This window comes from Gadus morhua, chromosome 3, assembly GCF_902167405.1.
Source record: "Gadus morhua chromosome 3, gadMor3.0, whole genome shotgun sequence".
Classification (NCBI taxonomy): Eukaryota; Metazoa; Chordata; class Actinopteri; order Gadiformes; family Gadidae; genus Gadus; species Gadus morhua.
This window is the reverse complement of record NC_044050.1, coordinates 10670819-10694058: the sequence shown is the minus strand read 5'-3', so window position 1 is coordinate 10694058 and position 23240 is coordinate 10670819. Positions and strand designations below refer to the sequence as shown.

The window sequence follows — 23240 nt, the reverse complement described above, 5'->3', positions numbered from 1 at the left end:
GGGATCCACAACAAAGACTGCTGGACCAACAATCCCAACTGCTGAACCAACAACAACTGCTGGTCCTAGAGCTAAAACTGTAGTACACACACCAACTGTAAGATCATCAACAAGTGCAGTATCAACACTGACAGCTCCTGAACCAAACACAACAACTGCAGGACCAATAATGCCAACTGTTATACCAAATCAAACGGCAGGACCATCAACAACAACATTAACAAATACTGCAGGAACAACAACAACAACTGCAGGACCAACAACATTCAGTGCAGAACCAACAGCACCAAATCCTGAACCGACAACAATTCATGGATCAGGAGCTACAACTGCAGGAACCACAACGGCAACTGCTGAACCAACAACGCCAGATGCTGAAAAAACAACACCAACTGTAGAACCAACGACTGCAGTGCCAAAAACAACTACAACTGCTGAACCAACAACATTTGCTGGACCAAGAGCTTCAACTGCAGGCTCAATATCGACAACTGCATTACCAACAACAGCTGCAGTACCAACAACAACTACGTTAACTACTACCACGGGATCCACAACAAAGACTGCAGGACCAACAATCCCAACTGCTAAACAAACAACAACTGCTGGTCCAAGAACTACAACTGCAATACACACAACAACTGTAATATCATCAACAAGTGCAGTATCAACACTGACAGTTCCTGAACCAAACACAACAACTGCAGGACCAATAACGACAACTGCTTTACCAAAACAAACAGCAGGACCATCAACAACAACATTAACAAATACAGCTGGATCAACAACAACAACTGCAGGACCAACAACGGCGACTGCTGAACCAACAACGCCAACTGCTGAAAAAACAACACCAACTGTAGGACCAACGACTGCAGTGCCAAAAACAGCAACTACAGGACTGACAACGAGAACTCCTGAACTAACAACAATTGCTGGACCAAGAGCTTCAACTACAGGCCTGTTATCGACAACTGCTTTACCAACGACAACTGCAGGACCAACGACGCCAAATGCTGAAAAAATAACACCAACTGTAGGACCAACGACTGCAGTGCCAAAAACTACGACTGCGAAAACTGCAAGAACAACGGCAGGAACAACTACTACAACTGCTGAACTAACATCGACAACTGCAGGATCAACAACTTTTGCAGAAAAACCTGCAACCACAACTGCAGGACATATAACAACTGCAGGACAGATAATAACTGCAGGAACCACAACGGCAACTGCTGAACCAACATCACCAACTGCTGAAAAAACAACACCGACTGTAGGACCAACGACTGCAGTGCCAAAAACAGCGACTACAATACTGACAACGAGAACTGCTGAACCAACAACAACTGCTGGTCCAAGAGCTACAACTGCAGTACACACAACAACTGTAAGATCATCAACAAGTGCAGTATCAACACTGACAGCTCCTGAACCAAACACAACAACTGCAGGACCAATAACGACAACTGCTTTACCAAAACAAACGGCAGGACCATCAACAACAACATTAACAAATTCCGCAGGATCAACAACAACAACTGCAGGACCAACAACTGTCAATGCAGAACCCACAACGCCAAATCCTGAACCGACAACAATTCATGGATCAGGAGCTACAACTGCAGGAACCACAACGGCAACTGCTGAACCAACAACGCCAACTGCTGAAAAAACAACTCCAACAGTAGGACCAACGACTGCGGTGCCAAAAACAGCGACTACAGGACTGACAACGAGAAGTGCTGAACCAACAACAATTGCTGGACCAAGAGCTTCAACTACAGGCCAAATATCGACAACTGCTTTACTAACAACAACTGCAGGACCAACAACGCCAAATGCTGAAAAAACAACACCAACTGTAGAACCAACGACTGCAGTGCCAAAAACAACTAGAACTGCTGAACCAACAACATTTGCTGGACCAAGAGCTTCAACTGCAGGCTCAATATCGACAACTGCATTACCAACAACAGCTGCAGTACCAACAACAACTACGTTAACTACTACCACGGGATCCACAACAAAGACTGCAGGACCAACAATCCCAACTGCTAAACAAACAACAACTGCTGGTCCAAGAACTACAACTGCAATACACACAACAACTGTAATATCATCAACAAGTGCAGTATCAACACTGACAGTTCCTGAACCAAACACAACAACTGCAGGACCAATAACGACAACTGCTTTACCAAAACAAACAGCAGGACCATCAACAACAACATTAACAAATACAGCTGGATCAACAACAACAACTGCAGGACCAACAACGGCGACTGCTGAACCAACAACGCCAACTGCTGAAAAAACAACACCAACTGTAGGACCAACGACTGCAGTGCCAAAAACAGCAACTACAGGACTGACAACGAGAACTCCTGAACTAACAACAATTGCTGGACCAAGAGCTTCAACTACAGGCCTGTTATCGACAACTGCTTTACCAACGACAACTGCAGGACCAACGACGCCAAATGCTGAAAAAATAACACCAACTGTAGGACCAACGACTGCAGTGCCAAAAACTACGACTGCGAAAACTGCAAGAACAACGGCAGGAACAACTACTACAACTGCTGAACTAACATCGACAACTGCAGGATCAACAACTTTTGCAGAAAAACCTGCAACCACAACTGCAGGACATATAACAACTGCAGGACAGATAATAACTGCAGGAACCACAACGGCAACTGCTGAACCAACATCACCAACTGCTGAAAAAACAACACCAACTGTAGGACCAACGACTGCAGTGCCAAAAACAGCGACTACAATACTGACAACGAGAACTGCTGAACCAACAACAACTGCTGGTCCAAGAGCTACAACTGCAGTACACACAACAACTGTAAGATCATCAACAAGTGCAGTATCAACACTGACAGCTCCTGAACCAAACACAACAACTGCAGGACCACTGCAGAAAACAACTCCAACAGTAGGACCAACGACTGCGGTGCCAAAAACAGCGACTACAGGACTGACAACGAGAAGTGCTGAACCAACAACAATTGCTGGACCAAGAGCTTCAACTACAGGCCAAATATCGACAACTGCTTTACTAACAACAACTGCAGGACCAACAACTCCAAATGCTGAAAAAACAACACCAACTGTAGAACCAACGACTGCAGTGCCAAAAACAACTAGAACTGCTGAACCAACCACAATTGCTGGACCAAGAGCTTCAACTGCAGGCTCAATATCGACAACTGCATTACCAACAACAGCTGCAGGACCAACAACAACTACGTTAACTACTACCACGGGATCCACAACAAAGACTGCAGGACCAACAATCCCAACTGCTAAACCAACAACAACTGCTGGTCCAAGAACTACAACTGCAATACACACAACAACTGTAATATCATCAACAAGTGCAGTATCAACACTGACAGCTCCTGAACCAAACACAACAACTGCAGGACCAATAACGACAACTGCTTTACCAAAACAAACGGCAAGACCATCAACAACAACATTAACAAATACCGCAGGATCAACAACAACAACTGCAGGACCAACAACGGCGACTGCTGAACCAACAACGCCAACTGCTGAAAAAACAACACCAACTGTAGGACCAACGACTGCAGTGCCAAAAACAGCAACTACAGGGCTGACAACGAGAACTCCTGAACTAACAACAATTGCTGGACCAAGAGCTTCAACTACAGGCCTGTTATCGACAACTAATTTACCAACGACAACTGCAGGACCAACGACGCCAAATGCTGAAAAAATAACACCAACTGTAGGACCAACGACTGCAGTGCCAAAAACTACGACTGCGAAAACTGCAAGAACAACGGCAGGAACAACTACTACAACTGCTGAACTAACATCGACAACTGCAGGATCAACAACTTTTGCAGAAAAACCTGCAACCACAACTGCAGGACATATAACAACTGCAGGACAGATAATAACTGCAGGAACCACAACGGCAACTGCTGAACCAACATCACCAACTGCTGAAAAAACAACACCAACTGTAGGACCAACGACTGCATTGCCAAAAACAGCGACTACAGGACTGACAACGAGAACTGCTGAACCAACAACAACTGCTGGTACAAGAGCTACAACTGCAGTACACACAACAACTGTAAGATCATCAACAAGTGCAGTGTCAACACTGACAGCTCCTGAACCAAACACAACAACTGCAGGACCAATAACGACAACTGCTTTACCAAAACAAACGGCAGGACCATCAACAACAACATTAACAAATTCCGCAGGATCAACAACAACAACTGCAGGACCAACAACTGTCAATGCAGAACCCACAACGCCGAATCCTGAACCGACAACAATTCATGGATCAGGAGCTACAACTGCAGGAACCACAACGGCAACTGCTGAACCAACAACGCCAACTGCTGAAAAAACAACTCCAACAGTAGGACCAACGACTGCGGTGCCAAAAACAGCGACTACAGGACTGACAACGAGAAGTGCTGAACCAACAACAATTGCTGGACCAAGAGCTTCAACTACAGGCCAAATATCGACAACTTCTTTACTAACAACAACTGCAGGACCAACAACTCCAAATGCTGAAAAAACAACACCAACTGTAGAACCAACGACTGCAGTGCCAAAAACAACTAGAACTGCTGAACCAACAACAATTGCTGGACCAAGAGCTTCAACTGCAGGCTCAATATCGACAACTGCATTACCAACAACAGCTGCAGTACCAACAACAACTACGTTAACTACTACCACGGGATCCACAACAAAGACTGCAGGACCAACAATCCCAACTGCTAAACCAACAACAACTGCTGGTCCAAGAACTACAACTGCAATACACACAACAACTCTAATATCATCAACAAGTGTAGTATCAACACTGACAGCTCCTGAACCAAACACAACAACTGCAGGACCAATAACGACAACTGCTTTACCAAAACAAACGGCAGGACCATCAACAACAACATTAACAAATACAGCTGGATCAACAACAACAACTGCAGGACCAACAACGGCGACTGCTGAACCAACAACGCCAACTGCTGAAAAAACAACACCAACTGTAGGACCAACAACTGCAGTGCCAAAAACAGCAACTACAGGACTGACAACGAGAACTCCTGAACTAACAACAATTGCTGGACCAAGAGCTTCAACTACAGGCCTGTTATCGACAACTGCTTTACCAACGACAACTGCAGGACCAACAACGCCAAATGCTGAAAAAATAACACCAACTGTAGGACCAACGACTGCAGTGCCAAAAACTACGACTGCGAAAACTGCAAGAACAACGGCAGGAACAACTACTACAACTGCTGAACTAACATCGACAACTGCAGGATCAACACCTTTTGCAGAAAAACCTGCAACCACAACTGCAGGACATATAACAACTGCAGGACAGATAATAACTGCAGGAACCACAACGGCAACTGCTGAACCAACATCACCAACTTCTGAAAAAACAACACCAACTGTAGGACCAACGACTGCAGTGCCAAAAACAGCGACTACAATACTGACAACGAGAACTGCTGAACCAACAACAACTGCTGGTCCAAGAGCTACAACTGCAGTACACACAACAACTGTAAGATCATCAACAAGTGCAGTATCAACACTGACAGCTCCTGAACCAAACACAACAACTGCAGGACCAATAACGACAACTGCTTTACAAAAACAAACGGCAGGACCATCAACAACAACATTAACAAATTCCGCAGGATCAACAACAACAACTGCAGGACCAACAACTGTCAATGCAGAACCCACAACGCCAAATCCTGAACCGACAACATTTCATGGATCAGGAGCTACAACTGCAGGAACCACAACGGCAACTGCTGAACCAACAACGCCAACTGCTGAAAAAACAACTCCAACAGTAGGACCAACGACTGCGGTGCCAAAAACAGCGACTACAGGACTGACAACGAGAAGTGCTGAACCAACCACAATTGCTGGACCAAGAGCTTCAACTACAGGCCAAATATCGACAACTGCTTTACTAACAACAACTGCAGGACCAACAACGCCAAATGCTGAAAAAACAACACCAACTGTAGAACCAACGACTGCAGTGCCAAAAACAACTAGAACTGCTGAAACAACAACAATTGCTGGACCAAGAGCTTCAACTGCAGGCTCAATATCGACAACTGCATTACCAACAACAGCTGCAGTACCAACAACAACTACGTTAACTACTACCACGGGATCCACAACAAAGACTGCAGGACCAACAATCCCAACTGCTAAACCAACAACAACTGCTGGTCCAAGAACTACAACTGCAATACACACAACAACTGTAATATCATCAACAAGTGCAGTTTCAACACTGACAGCTCCTGAACCAAACACAACAACTGCAGGACCAATAACGACAACTGCTTTACCAAAACAAACGGCAAGACCATCAACAACAACATTAACAAATACCGCAGGATCAACAACAACAACTGCAGGACCAACAACAGTCAATGCAGAACCCACAACGCCAAATCCTGAACCGACAACAATTCATGGATCAGGAGCTACAACTGCAGGAACCACAACGGCAACTGCTGAACCAACAACGCCAACTGCTGAAAAATCAACTCCAACTGTAGGACCAACGACTACAGTGCCAAAAACAGCGACTACAGGACTGACAACGAGAAGTGCTGAACCAACAACAATTGCTGGACCAAGAGCTTCAACTGCAGGCTCAATATCGATAACTGCTTTACCAACAACAGCTGCAGTACCAACAACAACTACGTTAACTACTACCACGGGATCCACAACAAAGACTGCAGGGCCAACAATCCCAACTGCTAAACCAACAACAACTGCTGGTCCAAGAACTACAACTGCAATACACACAACAACTGTAATATCATCAACAAGTGCAGTATCAACACTGACAGCTCCTGAACCAAACACAACAACTGCAGGACCAATAACGACAACTGCTTTACCAAAACAAACGGCAAGACCATCAACAACAACATTAACAAATATCGCAGGATCAACAACAACAACTGCAGGACCAACTACAGTCAATGCAGAACCCACAACGCCAAATCCTGAACCGACAACAATTCATGGATCAGGAGCTACAACTGCAGGAACCACAACGGCAACTGCTGAACCAACAACGCCAACTGCTGAAAAAACAACTCCAACTGTAGGACCAACGACTGCAGTGCCAAAAACAGCGACTACAGGACTGACAACGAGAAGTGCTGAACCAACAACAATTGCTGGACGAAGAGCTTCAACTACAGGCCTAATATCGACAACTGCTTTACTAACAACAACTGCAGGACCAACAACGCCAAATGCTGAAAAAACAACACCAACTGTAGAACCAACGACTGCAGTGCAAAAAACAACGACCACAGGACTGACAACTAGAACTGCTGAACCAACAACAATTGCTGGACCAAGAGCTTCAACTGCCGGCTCAATATCGACAACTGCTTTACCAACAACAGCTGCAGTACCAACAACAACTACGTTAACTACTACCACGGGATCCATAACAAAGACTGCAGGACCAACAATCCCAACTGCTAAACCAACAACAACAACTGCTGGTCCAAGAGCTACAACTGCAGTACACACAACAACTGTAATATCATCAATAAGTGCAGTATCAACACTGACAGCTCCTGAACCAAACACAACAACTGCAGGACCAATAACGACAACTGCTTTACCAAAACAAACGGCAGGACCATCAACAACAGCATCAACAAATACCGCTGGATCAACAACAACAACTGCAGGACCAACAACAGTCAATGCAGAACCAACAATGCCAAATCCTGAACCGACAACAATTCATGGATCAGGAGCTACAACTGCAGGAACCACAACGGCGACTGCTGAACAAACAACGCCAAATGCTGAAAAAACAACTCCAACTGTAGGACCAACGACTGCAGTGACAAAACCAGCGACTACAGGACTGACAACGAGAACTGCTGAACCAACAACAATTGCTGGACCAGAAGCTTCAACTACAGGCCTAATATCGTCAACTGTTTTACCAACAACAACTTTAGGACCAACAGCGCCAAATGCTGAAAAAACAACACCAACTGTGGAACTAACGACTGCAGTGCCAAAAACAACGACTACAGGACTGACAACGAGAACTGCTGAACCAACAACAATTGCTGGATCAAGAGCTTCAACTGCAGGCTCAATATCGACAACTGCTTTTCCAACAACAGTTGCAGTACCAACAAAAACTACGTTAACTACTACCACGGGATCCACAACAAAGACTGCAGGACCAACAATCCCAACTGCTAAACCAACAACAACTGCCGGTCCAAGAGCTACAACTGCAGTACATACAACAACTGTAAGATCATCAACAAGTGCAGTATCAACACTGACAGCTCCTGAACCAAACACAACAACTGCAGGACCAAAAACGACAACTGCTTTACCAAAACATACGGCAAGACCATCAACAACAACATTAACAAATTCCGCAGGATCAACAACAACAACTGCAGGACCAACAACAGTCAATGCAGAACCCACAACGCCAAATCCTGAACCGACAACAATTCATGGATCAGGAGCTACAACTGCAGGAACCACAACGGCAACTGCTGAACCAACAACGCCAACTGCTGAAAAAACAACTCCAACTGTAGGACCAACGACTGCAGTGCTAAAAACAGCGACTATAGGACTGACAACGAGAAGTGCTGAACCAAGAACAAGACCATCAACAACAACATTAACTGCAGGAACCACAACGGCAACTGCAGGATCATCGACAACTGCAGTGTCAACAACAACAACTGTAGATCCCCCTACAGAAAATAAAGGGACTATTGATTTGAGATTCAGCATGAGTCGTACGTTTATAAAAGACTACTTAGATTCAAGCTCAGCAGCCTATCAGGTGCTGGCTGCTAATGTAACAACAGAGGTGAGATAATGTTATGAAGATTTAATTCAGTTTGAATAATGCAAAACATTGTATTCCTGCATTTTAACTTAAAAAACATGAAACAAGTTGAACATTAATTAATTGTATTTTTTATAATAGGTTAACAATGGCTTCAAACACAGTTTTCCTGGAACCTATTCCTGGAGTACAATCAACTCTTTTGCGTAAGTACAACCAATTGTATTGCCTTACTTTTTGAGTAAGTACAACCAATTTTATTAAATTACTTTCATACTCTATGTTTATTAATGAATACCTTTAGGTATATCACATAGATGATAGCCAATCAATATGATACTGATGAAAAAGCGCACCAGCTTTGAAACTTGTTTATCCTTATTCTCACGCTTTCCTTTCATTTTTACATTTCTAGTGAGGGATCAGTCTTTGTGGACATGACGCTGATCTTCAACAAAGAATCTGCTGTTCCTACTGAAAGCCGTGTAGTGCAGGTATTGAAGGACGCAGTAGATGATCTAATGACCTTCCTCGATGTGGACACTACAACTATTGCTGCAGGTAACTATACCAGCACAATTATAATTTTACATCAATTGCTAGGTTAAACACTTCATTAGCAAAGCAAGATGGTTGGGTTGTAAAAAGTATTGTAAAAGGTTTCATTCATCTCAATATAATATACTTAAAATATAAAATCACTCCCTCTGCATGACCTACCTTGGTAGGACCAACTACAACAACTTCAGGACAACCAACCACTGCAGGACCACTAACAACAACTGCAGGACCATTAACTATTATTGTGGGACCCACAACAAGAACTGCAGGAGCAACAACGCCAACTGCTGAACCAACAACAACTGCTGGTCAAAGAGCTACAACTGCAGGACAGATAATAACTGCAGGACCAACAACGGCAACTGCTGAACCAACAAAGCCAACTGCTGTAAAAACAACACCAACTGTAGGACCAACAACTGCAGTGCCAAAAACAGCGACTACAGGACTGACAACGAGAACTGCTGAACCAACAGCAATTGCTGGACCAAGAGCTTCAACTACAGGCCCAATATCGACAACTGCTTTACCAACAACAACTGCAGGACCAACAACGCCAAATGCTGAAAAAACAACACCAACTGTAGAACCAACGACTGCAGTGCCAAAAACAACGACTACAGGACTGACAACGAGAACTGCTGAACCATCAACAATTGCTGGACCAAGAGCTTCAACTGCAGGCACAATATCGACAACTGCTTTACCAACAACAACTGCAGGACCAACAACGCCAAATGCTGAAAAAACAACACCAACTGTAGAACCAACGACTGCAGTGCCAAAAACAACGACTACAGGACTGACAACGAGAACTGCTGAACCATCAACAATTGCTGGACCAAGAGCTTCAACTGCAGGCACAATATCGACAACTGCTTTACCAACAACAGCTGCAGTACCATTAACAACAACATTAACTACTACCCCGGGATCCAGAACAAAGACTGCAGGACCAACAATCCCAACTGCTGAACCAACAACAACTGCTGGTCCAAAAGCTACAACTGCAGTACACACAACAACTGTAAGATCATCAACAAGTGCAGTATCAACACTGACAGCTCCTAAACCAAACACAACAATTGCTGGACCAAGAGCTACTACCGCAGGACCCACAACTACAATGGCAGGACCAGCAACAACAAATGTAGGGTCAACAACCGAAGGACCAACAACAAAAACAAATATTAGCTCCAATGTTGGACCCACTTCTGCTATAACAGCAAGAACAGCTGGAAGAACAAGCACAATTGTTGTAACTTCTACAAATTCCATTTCTTCAGCTACAACTAGAAGGTCTACAAATAGCCAAGCGGGAATCATATCTACAACTGAAGGATCTACTGCTATCAGAGTAGTGCCCACATCTATGTTGAGAACCACATTTTCTACAACTACTATAGTTGGACAAACAAGTCATGCTATAGCTCCCGCATCTACCTCTTCCTCAGTCACAACGACTGTAACAGAAACTACCAAGCCCTCAGAGCCTACCGAGCCCTCTGTAGAAAACGAAGGGACTATCGATTTGAGATTCACCATGAGACGTACGTTCTCAGAAGACTACTTAGATCCAAGCTCGACACCCTATGAGGAGCTGGCTGCTAATGTTACAACAGAGGTTAGATAATGTTATGAAGATTTAATTCAGTTTGAATAATGAAAAACATTGTATTCCTTTATTTTAACATGAAAAACATAAAACATATTGAATATTAATTAATTGTATTTCTTATAATAGGTTAACAATGGCTTCAAACATAGTTTCCCTGGAACATATTCCAAGAGTACAATCAACTCTTTTTCGTAAGTACAACCAATTTATTGAATTACCTTTTCCGTAAGTACAACAAATTGTATTGAATTGCTTTCATACTCATATTTATTAATGAATACCTTCATGAATATCAAATAGATGATAGACAATTAATATGATACTGATAAAAAAGCATTGAAACTATTTTATCCTAATTCTGGTGTTTTCGTTTGATTTTCACTCTAGTAAGGGATCTGTCATTGTGGACATGACGCTGATCTTCAACAAAGAATCTGCTGTTCCTACTGAAAGCCGTGCAGTGCAGGTGTTGAAGGATGCAATAAAAGATCTGATCACCTTCCTCGATGTGGACACTACTACTATTGTTGCAGGTAGCTAACAGTAACATTATAATTTCACATCAATTGCTAGTTTAAACACATTAGCAAAGCAAGTTGGGTGGGTTGATAAAAGTATTGTAAAAGGTTTCATTCATCTCAATATAATATACTTAAAATATAAAATCACTCCCTCTGCATGACCTACCTTGGTAGGACCAACTACAACAACTTCAGGACAACCAACCACTGCAGGACCACTAACAACAACTGCAGGACCATTAACTATTATCATGGGACCCACAACAAGAACTGCAGGATCAACAACGCCAACTGCTGAACCAACAACAACTGCTGGTCAAAGAGCTACAACTGCAGGACAGATAATAACTGCAGGACCAACAACGGCAACTGCTGAACCAACAAAGCCAACTGCTGTAAAAACAACACCAACTGTAGGACCAACAACTGCAGTGCCAAAAACAGCGACTACAGGACTGACAACGAGAACTGCTGAACCAACAGCAAATGCTGGACCAAGAGCTTCAACTACAGGCCCAATATCGACAACTGCTTTACCAACAACAACTGCAGGACCAACAACGCCAAATGCTGAAAAAACAACACCAACTGTAGAACCAACGACTGCAGTGCCAAAAACAACGACTACAGGACTGACAACGAGAACTGCTGAACCATCAACAATTGCTGGACCAAGAGCTTCAACTGCAGGCACAATATCGACAACTGCTTTACCAACAACAGCTGCAGTACCATTATCAACAACATTAACTACTACCCCGGGATCCAGAGCAAAGACTGCAGGACCAACAATCCCAACTGCTGAACCAACAACAACTGCTGGTCCAAAAGCTACAACTGCAGTACACACAACAACTGTAAGATCATCAACAAGTGCAGTATCAACACTGACAGCTCCTAAACCAAACACAACAATTGCTGGACCAAGAGCTACTACCGCAGGACCCACAACTACAATGGCAGGACCAGCAACAACAAATGTAGGGTCAACAACCGAAGGACCAACAACAAAAACAAATATTAGCTCCAATGTTGGACCCACTTCTGCTATAACAGCAAGAACAGCTGGAAGAACAAGCACAATTGTTGTAACTTCTACAAATTCCATTTCTTCAGCTACAACTAGAAGGTCTACAACTAGCCAAGCGGGAATCATATCTACAACTGAAGGATCTACTGCTATCAGAGTAGTGCCCACATCTATGTTGAGAACCACATTTTCTACAACTACTATAGTTGGACAAACAAGTCATGCTATAGCTCCCGCATCTACCTCTTCCTCAGTCACAACGACTGTAACAGAAACTACCAAGCCCTCAGAGCCTACCGAGCCCTCTGTAGAAAACGAAGGGACTATCGATTTGAGATTCACCATGAGACGTACGTTTTCAGAAGACTACTTAGATCCAAGCTCGACACCCTATGAGGAGCTGGCTGCTAATGTTACAACAGAGGTTAGATAATGTTATGAAGATTTAATTCAGTTTGAATAATGAAAAACATTGTATTCCTTTATTTTGACATGAAAAACATAAAACATATTGAATATTAATTAATTGTATTTCTTATAATAGGTTAACAATGGCTTCAAACATAGTTTCCCTGGAACATATTCCAAGAGTACAATCAACTCTTTTTCGTAAGTACAACCAATTTATTGAATTACCTTTTCCGTAAGTACAACAAATTGTATTGAATTGCTTTCATACTCATATTTATTAATGAATACCTTCATGAATATCAAATAGATGATAGACAATTAATATGATACTGATAAAAAAGCATTGAAACTATTTTATCCTAATTCTGGTGTTTTCGTTTGATTTTCATTCTAGTAAGGGATCTGTCATTGTGGACATGACGCTGATCTTCAACAAAGAATCTGCTGTTCCTACTGAAAGCCGTGCAGTGCAGGTGTTGAAGGATGCAATAAAAGATCTGATCACCTTCCTCGATGTGGACACTACTACTATTGTTGCAGGTAACTAACAGTAAAATTATAATTTCACATCAATTGCTAGTTTAAACACATTAGCAAAGCAAGTTGGGTGGGTTGATAAAAGTATTTTAAAAGCTTTCATTCATCTCAAGATAATATACTTAAATATAAAATCATTCCCTCTGCATGGCCTACCTTGGTAGGACCAACCTCAGTAGGACCAACTACAATAACTTCAGGACAAGCAACCACTGCCGGAACCACTTCTACTCAAGGGCAAAGTACAACTGCAGGACCAACATCGAGTGACGCTACCACCTCAGGAGGACCAACTCTGAAAATGACCATCAGAACTGCTGTTTGTTTACCCATCTTCTTTATGTTCATCAAAGGTCTGCTCTAAAATATGTAGAACCCTGATGTATACCAGTGTACCAAAATGAATAAACTTAATCTAATTTACAGCATTTACTTTATTCTGTGGTTACACATCTATTTCAAGGAGGATTTGTTGATGAGTATTGTTTAGAATATGTTTGTAAATAAGCCTCTGTTCAGATCTGGGCCCTGTACCACGAAGCTCGCTTAGAGGGTTAGCGAGGTATGTTGAGCTCCAAGCCTGGGTTAGTTGTACCACGAAAGTCTATCTCTTTTAGCGTCGCTGTATCACCATGGTGACTTATGCTCACAACCAAACCTGGTCGGGAGCAGTTTTTCGGCTTAGTCTAGGGATGGGCAACTTTCATGATAAAGAGGGCCACATTTTTCATCATAACCATCGGAGGGCTACATGACTGCACACTTCAACTAAACGTGAGCTGAGAGAAGCTACACAATTTTGAATTTGGTAGATATGATTTCCTGTATTCTGGTGCATTTTGGGGATGGCCACTACCTAAAAAATCATCCAGAATCATAACCTATGTACGGTATGTTAATTGAACCAACATACATTCATTTCATGTTTTCCATGCTCAAACAGCATTTTTCAGTATTTTTATCAGTGCAAAGGGCTCACATACATCATCATTCAATGAAGTCAAAAAACTGAAAAACAGTGGCCCAACATTAAGTGCAACAACTCAATGAACTCAAACCCAACAAGCAGTTGTAGTAGTTGTAGTGGCGACTTAAGTGGATATCTTTAATGACTGATATCGCTTCTAAGCAAACTAGACGCATGGGTTTGCCTTCGAATTCTATGAATTCTTCTCATTTTTCTTGACCGAGTTTTCTGTAACTCGATCAATTATTATTATTTATTTTTTTTTCTTTATTATGTGCGGGCCTGACTGAGTGAGGATGCGGGCCGCACTGAGTGAGGATGCGGGCCGCCAGTTGCCCCTCCTCTGACAATGGCGACACCATTTGTGGGTGTTCCCGTGGACCCGGCGCACTTCTCGTACAGGCGTCTCTCCGGAGACAGAGGGTTTTACGGGACAGAACAGGGGTCTCATTTATAACCGTTGCGTACGCACAAAACGGGGCTGAAAGTTGCGTACGTGACTTTTCACGCCAAGGTTGTGATCTATAAAAAAACAACTTGACGGGAAAATGTGCGCAGCCCTAAGCAAACTCTGACCCATGCGTACGCATGGTTTGGAGGAAAAGGAGAATTGGCGACACAGACGGTGTGGTGGTGAACTGAAGTCAGACCGAAGAATTGCAGAGTGAGAAGAACGATTATGTTTTATCATCGCCCTTCAATTTAATTTCAACCCGTATCATGCGTTAAATCCTAATCAGAATAATTTAAGTCCACTGCGTTATTTCTCAGTTATAACTCCAGAAATATCTCCTTAGAATAGAAATAAAAAGAAATTCTCTGTATTTAATCCCGTCACTCCATACTGTCCACTGACGGCGCGACTGCATGGAATAAAGCATCTGTCCAACATGTGTCAATAACATAATATTTTTATGTGACACTGTAAACACATGATCAAATGTCAATTAAATCCCAAGTGTGAAAAACCAAGCCACACTCATCACAATCGTTGTCCGTTACTCTTGATGCTTTTCATGACAAATCAGGCATTAAAAAGGGGTTATGTTCAAGAACATTTTACGTGGGTAATTACAAACTGATTATCCAAGGCGTTCTCGTCAGTCTTATTACCGTAACCCTATAAATACAGAGGTGAGCGTCGTGGTAATGCTGCACCATATGGCACTTCTGGCGGACCATGCAGGATTCGGAGGGAGAGGGTACTTAGGGACCATAACGATTTATTGGTAGGCTACATAAAAATATGTAACTCTATGTCAGACCACTTCTTTTTTAATTCTGGGACTGTGTGCTCCGTGCTACTGACAGAGTTCACTGCTGCAGCAACATGTTGCCACTCACTCTGCTTTTTGTTGTTGGCGATTCCAATCCCATTGTGATCATTGTGCAAACAACGAAATTGGGGTTCTTCATGAGAGATACAGATTCTCATCAGAGGGTGTTCGTTATTTGATCGTCCTTTTGGACCTTATGTAGACAATGATTACTGTTGCGCATTGTGTCTCCTCGACAGAGTGCTAGAGTGGAGGTAGCGCGTCAGTCTTGAATTTCTGCGCGGGGGATTCGACTCCCAAGTGACGCGAATTTATGTGAAGCTTAAAAAGTCCTAATTCTCATGTATATGGAATACTTATTCGCTAAAGCTTATGGAATTATATTTTTGTGCTTATTTCGAACTTGAACCCATATTTTCAAGGCCGTGCTGGCACCACATCTATGGGGGTAAAATGCATGATGATAGACCGGCGAATTTGAACCGCGGTCGCTGGTGTTCGGGTCTTAAACTAATCCACTACGCTACAGCCGCTACCTCTCAGCTGTCGAAAACATGCTATACATTTCTTAAATAGGGTGTATTTAAAGTGAATTCCCTAAATGATAGAATAAGGCAGGATGGAAGTTGCTTATGCATTTTTAAATCATCATCATTCTATTTGGATTAATGGCGAACAATTCTGCATTTGGCATAGTTATTTTACAGACAATATGCAGAATCTTTTCACTTACACGCATATAGACTGCTTGATCTATCGTAAAGGTGAGAAAAATGACGCAAAAAACGCCCCTTTCACGTGAACGCGCACTGAACCTAAAGCAGAAAAACCTGGTTCAACTAATGCCGCTTTTCCACTGCACATGTAGCTCGACTCGACACGACACGACTCGACACGACTCGACACGGTAGCAGCGCGGGTCCTTTTCCACCGCAAATAGTACCTCCGGGACGTGGGCGGGGTCGGCTGCGCGAAAGGGCCGTGACGTATTTTTGTACGCGACGCAAACAACACCTACGTAACCCACACATGGACAGAACCCACATAACAACAATGGAGAACATCGATGCGATGGTATTCGTGTTCGTATTATTAGCTGGCATGTTGAAGAAGTGGAATATGTCGGCTGCGGCGCTGCTATGGCTGTTAACAGCATGGTTGCCATGTCGCTCTCGTGACTTCGTCACACTCTGGCCAATCAGTGGCCGGCCGTCTGCCGACGTCACCTTTTAGCATCGGCTCAGCCGCTTGGAACCTAGAGCGAGGCGGTACTAGAAAAAGCAGCCACTTCAGGTACCAGATACCATGTTTTCGCGGTGGAAACGCAAAAAAGGCGAGCTGAGTCGAGTCGTGTCGAGCTGGTACCATGCAGTGGAAAAGCGGCATAATTGAATCTAAAGTGAGCTTCGTGGTACCATTTACTGGGCCCCGTTTCCCGAAAGCATCGTTAGCCTAAGTGGATCGCAGAGTGGGTCGTACGAGCATCGTACAGTTTTCAGACTGTTTCCCGAAAGCATCGTTGGTAACGAACGTCTTGAAAACGCTCGTAGCTAACGAGTGCTCCAGGGTACTCGTAGGACGCTAAGAGCGTCGTTAGCCTACTATAGAGTGAACTCATTATTGCATGCGGTAGTCTTCATTCATAAACATTAAACACTCGGGAGTATGCAATAACACAAATTATTCTAAAGCGGTCAGAGACTCCGTGCACAGCCCCGCATTCCCCAGTGAACCAAGAAACCCTGCGCCGTGACGTACGGGGGATTTAACCCCCTCGGTTTGACACAGGAAACTTGAGATAAGAAGGTGAAATCGCCGGGCGTGCCAAGCTGCGACCGAACCGGCTCAGCAGTGTATAAAGACCTATAACCAGGGTTCGAGTTAGGTGGGAGCCAGTGGGAGCTGAGCTCCCACAGAGAGAGTTCTGGCTCCCGTGAAAGCAGTACACTCAAATATATGTGGGGGTCTCGGAAAATACAGCAGCATATTATTGTAATTACCAATAAAGCTATTTTCCCTTCCACATGCAGTGTTATATTGAAGTTAAGTGGGATAATAGAACGCCGGTCATTATCGGGAAAATAATCCCAGTCAGGGCGAACCGGACACCGATTTGAAACGGAGGTGCTTCGATCATTTGTTATATATTTTCGATAATGAGCGGCTACTTGCCAAACGAAAAAATAACTTCACAAGGTGTTTTTTTTTTTTTTTTTTACAATTTATTTGTTACCAACTTACCATACGTAGTGTTGATCAGCAGAGAAATAGTTAGCCAAAGACGTTGACGTCGCTTAGCAACCGAAGAAGCTGGCGTTGTTGTGAAGGGCCCATGCAAGTGAACGGAGCGTTCCACGGCATTGAGAAGCGCCGTATCATAATAGCCCATATTTACGTCCTATATCAGATAAAGTCGGCTCTCCCGCTGCGCGAAATATATGTTTAAAAAATCAGCACATTAAGATAAAAGTAGTTGTCACACAAGCTATTTTGGATTTTTGTAATATGGAATTATTTCAGGGGGGGAAATGCAGGTACAATCCTATGATCGTCGTGAGTGCAGCGAATGCGCGTTCACGTTAAGAGGAGTTTCGGGAAACGCTCCAAAGAAATTATCGATGGTTCGAAAGATCCATCGGGAGAATGATCTTACGAGCGAAGATCCATCGTTATCGGGAAACTGGGCCCTGGCTGAACAGTGGGGTATACTACGAACCTCGATTAGTGGGTTAGGGATGTATGTTGCGCTCAAAACCTGGGTTAGCTGTGACACAAAAATTGCTCTCTTTTAGCGTCGCTGTATCACCATGGGGCCTTATGCTACCAACCAAACCTGGTCGGGAGCAGGTTATCAGCTAAGACTTTCGGGTAAGATCGGTGTGCGCAATTTCCTAGTCACTCCTTTGACACTGGTGTCACCACGGTGTTCCCGTGGACGTCGGAGGCCGGAGCGTACAGGGGTCTCACCGGAGTCAGAGGGTCTTTCAGAACGGATCCGATCCCTCGGTATTGCCTGAGAATTTTTTTTATGAGAGATATAAGTTCTCATCAGAGGGTTTTCGCTATTTGATCGTCCTTTTTGGTCCTTATGTAGACAATGCTTACTGTTGCGCAGTGTTTCTCCTTGAGAGAGTGCAGTGTTTCCCCCCAGCACTGTGTTATCAAGGCGGCCGCCTTAACAACAATAGGGCCCCGCCTTGACTACCAATGTATATATAAATTATTAATATTAGTATTTATTTTTTTACATTTTTTTTAATTATTATGCATTAACAAAGTAGAAAACCCTCGTAGAGAAAGAAAACAAACTTCCATCAGGTGTAAAAAATAAAGATCAATAATGCATCGGTAATACTGTTCACAACAATGGTCGTGCCATAAAGCTTTTTGAATTGAAAAAGCCCGCTCCTTGACCACCTTGACAGACATTTACTGGGGGAAACACTGGAGTGGTATAGTGGAGGTAGCGCGTCAGTCTTTATGTGTATTAAAATGTCAAAATTCTGTCATATGGAATACTTATTCCCTAAAGTTTAGGGAATTATATTTGTATGCTTATTTCGACTTTAAACCCATGTTCTCAAGGCCATGCTGGCACCACATCTAGATGGGGGCAAAAGGCATGAAGACAGGCGAGTTTGAACCCCAGTCGCTGGCGTTCAGGTCCTATACTAATTCACTAATGTACACGGTACATCTCAGCAGTTGAAAAAATATGCTATACATTTCTTACATAGGGTGTATTTAAAGCAAATTTCCTAAATCATAGAATAAAGCAGGTTGGACGTTGCTTATTTTTCAGACAATATGCAGAATCTTTTCAGTTGCGAATTTATATGATCGGCTAATTTTGCCAGCATGCCTCCCTAGCCTTATTATGTGCAACTGTGTTGCCCCTTTCTGATTTTTTTCCTCATATGAGTTCATTATGACTATCTGTTCCTCTTGAGTGAAATATACTGCTCTTTATTGATCCATTTTGTTAAGGTGAGTAAAATTACGCGATTAACGCCCATTTTACAGGAATGCGCATTGAACCTAAGCAAGAAAACCTCACTTGACAAATTCACTCGTACGTGAACTTCGTGGTACCATTTAAAGGGTAATTCCGGTGTAAAATGGATTTTGGATATGTTTTTGTATGATAACGAGTTGAAACGTTCGTGTTGGAGCACAAAAACCGCATATAGACGCTTTCTTCAGTTGGCTGTTATTAGCCGATTCTATCAAAACGCTATAAACTTGGAACAATGGGGGCAGTGGTTATGGTAAAAACTAAATCGCTATTTTAAACCACTCAAAAGGCTAGAAGTAGCCCGACACTTCTTTGGTAGTATAATAATGGTCTTAACATATAAAACGAGGCATTGAGAACTTTGTAAGTGTACAGATTGTTTATTAAAAAGTACATTTTATACACACAATACCATCAGTAGATCACCCGTCGACGCCATTTTGTTTTCAAGACTCAATTTATTATCAAGCGTCTTGATTTATTATCAAGGCGCGATTTATTAGATACCTAATAAACCGTTGGAACATGCAAGACCGGTAACCATAGCAACTTAGCAACGCTGGTAAACAAACCCTCGGAGGGGTTGACACTAACGGTTGCCCGCTTGCCCGGGGCAAGTAAAAAAAATGATTGGGCAAGTTGAGATTTTGGGTGGATGTTAATATAAAAGCTATTTATTCAAATGTTTTGAGAAACTGCAGAACAACTATGGAGTTAGAATCATGCCAAAACCCCGCACACACGCAAAACGTGTTTTGCTCACGCATAACGATTCACACGCACACAAAGGGTGTTTTACTCACGCATAATGATTCACACACACGCTCAGTGTGGTTTGCAAATACAAAACATCATTCACAAACTAATGCATTTTGCTTCAGAAACAAATACAGTATGTTTTACACACGCCAATAATGGCGCCAATACATAAAGAAATCCATACACAACCGACACAACCCATTTCCAAAGCAGAGTGTGACTAAATGTGCTTGATGTAGCTAGCTATCATTTAAAAAATGAATTATTGACGATTTACAACCGGCTTTGACTCATTTAAATGTGGGCGGCAAATTAGCAACATTCGGCTTCCCTCCATGTTAGTGAGCCAACACTGAACGTCGCTCATTTGCCGCTAAAGTTAGCTCACTAACAATGGACAAAAATGTTAAACCTATGTACTTACCCCTGAATTGTGTTGACTCGTCTTCACTTATCTTAATTCCTGCTTCCAAACATTTTTGTATTAGTTCCTCCGTTGATAGGGTCGATAAACTACTGGCCGACATCCTACAGCATCAAGCTCCTAATCCAAATGACAGTTGGTTTTGACCGAGTAATTTGATTGGATGAGAAACATTCAAAGGCGCGGAGTCCAACTGCGCTTCATCAATGGGTACAGTTTTGTACCCATTGATGTCAGCAATGCTTTTGTACCTTAATATTCAAACAAAGGTCCACAGTTGTCACCTTAAGGACCATTTCCGTACCTTACAGGGTACTTTTCTGAAAAATGTACCTTTGGGTACAGAAATGATACCCCTATTTCTCTGTGTGTGTACGCTTACGAAGTTCTCAATGCCTCATTTTACATGATTATACTACCAAAGAATTGTTGGGCTACTTTTAGCCTTTTAAGTGGTTTAAAATAGCGATTTCGTTTTTACCATAACCAGTGCCCCCGTTCCAAGTTTATAGCATTTTGATAGAATTGGCTAAAAACAGCCCACTGAAGAATGCGTTTTTTGTGTTCCAAAACGAACATTTCAACTCGTTATCATACAAAACATATCCCAAATCCATTTTACATGGGAATTACTAGGGATGAGTCGTTCGCGACCGATTCGTTACAACGAACGAATCCCGAACGTGAACGACAAGAACTGGTTCCCCAAAACAAGAAGAACTGGTTCTTTGATTCTTTTTTTTTAAACATAAACCAAAAATATGGTCACGTAAATAAAATATACAAACGAACAGAGCTTTGTCTCCCCTCGACTTATATTGATTGAGTCTACAACGTTCTCAAAGATTCAGCCAATGAGAGGTAGCAGTGGTGTTGCAATGGCACCTGGGTAAACAAATGACAAGGCATTACCGTCGAATATGCGCGCTTACTCTGTCTGACGTATCTTGGGTCATACCATTCGACGTGGGGCCACTCATATCCCCCTACATTTTTTCGAAAATAGACTTGACCTCCATCTGTTTATTGGATAAACGCATTTCCCAATCCCAGGAGTCTTTGCTCCATTCTACGTCAATTTAAGAACAAACAAAGAGATTAAGCTGCAGTTCGTATTTTTTATTTACGACCATGAAAGTTCTGTAATGCCTGAACAATGAAGAATTAAATGTAAAGTAAAAAAAAATTATAAATTTAAAACCATGAATGAAATATAGAGAGTAAGCAAGTGGTATAAATTTTGGTGTGACGTTTGGTAAAACTATATAGTGTGTCTTCTCGATTTTCACAGGGGTTAGAGCCTAGAAGTGGTTTAAATAACGCTCACGGCCGTCTCGCGGGGTGGGGGCAGACACCAATTGACGTAATCTGACGTAACGAACGAATCAAATAAACGAATCGTTATAGTGAACTGAACTGAAAGTACTAGTTCCCGGAAAATAATCATTTTGCCCATCCCTAGGAATTACCCTTTAATGGCCAAGTATGCTCACATACAGGGAATTTGACATCGGTAGGTGTTCACTCTCTCAGACGGGTAGACATAAACAATATAGAAAGTAGCCTATACAATATAGACACTAAGCAAACATAAGTAAATATACAGACATAAGGCTGAATACTATAAATACTCATGTGCGCATGTGCCAAGCAGCCTGCAGCTCACAAACACACACGGCACGTGTGAACGCATACACACACCGCAAGCACACACATACACACCGCATACACACACCGCACACACAAGCACATGCGCACGAACATACATGGAAACGCACACGTCACAAACACACACACACACACAAACCCACACACGCGCACACACCGCACGTAAAGACAAATGCAGTGCCACATTCACGGAAGCGCAAACACACGCACGCACACACACACGCACACACCATACATCAAGACAAAGGCAGCGACACTCGCAGAGCTAAGACGTTATGTTTTACTTTTTAAACATAACGGGGCAATTGCTCTGTCGCTAGCTTAGCCACTTTTTAGAGTTTAACACGGTTTTAAACTCAAGAAGTCACGTGACGTCTTCAGCTCCATTGGTGTCATAATGTACTTGTGGTTTAAGCTGCAGCTGCTTTTTACCTTGATCTCAATTGCTGTGTCTTCAGAGAAATTCACATCAGAAACTCGAGGGCGTATTTTGTGCGTGTTAGTCTAATCTCGAAACTGACGTGGT

At 42.8% G+C, this 23240-nt stretch overlaps 2 protein-coding genes across 2 annotated transcripts; both read left to right on the top strand.

Moving 5' to 3' along the window:
* Positions 1–2581: 2581 nt before the first annotated feature.
* LOC115540308 (hepatitis A virus cellular receptor 1-like) lies at positions 2582–3654 on the top strand (the record flags this gene model as incomplete). The annotated part of the gene is made up of 2 exons (XM_030351466.1): positions 2582–3519; positions 3597–3654. Coding segments are annotated over 2 exons (996 nt in total), but the record flags the coding sequence as incomplete, so codon positions are not given.
* A 190-nt stretch (positions 3655–3844) lies between these two features.
* LOC115540307 (mucin-5AC-like) lies at positions 3845–6675 on the top strand (the record flags this gene model as incomplete). Its single annotated transcript, XM_030351465.1, has 2 exons — positions 3845–5253; positions 6618–6675. Coding segments are annotated over 2 exons (1467 nt in total), but the record flags the coding sequence as incomplete, so codon positions are not given.
* Positions 6676–23240: the final 16565 nt, after the last annotated feature.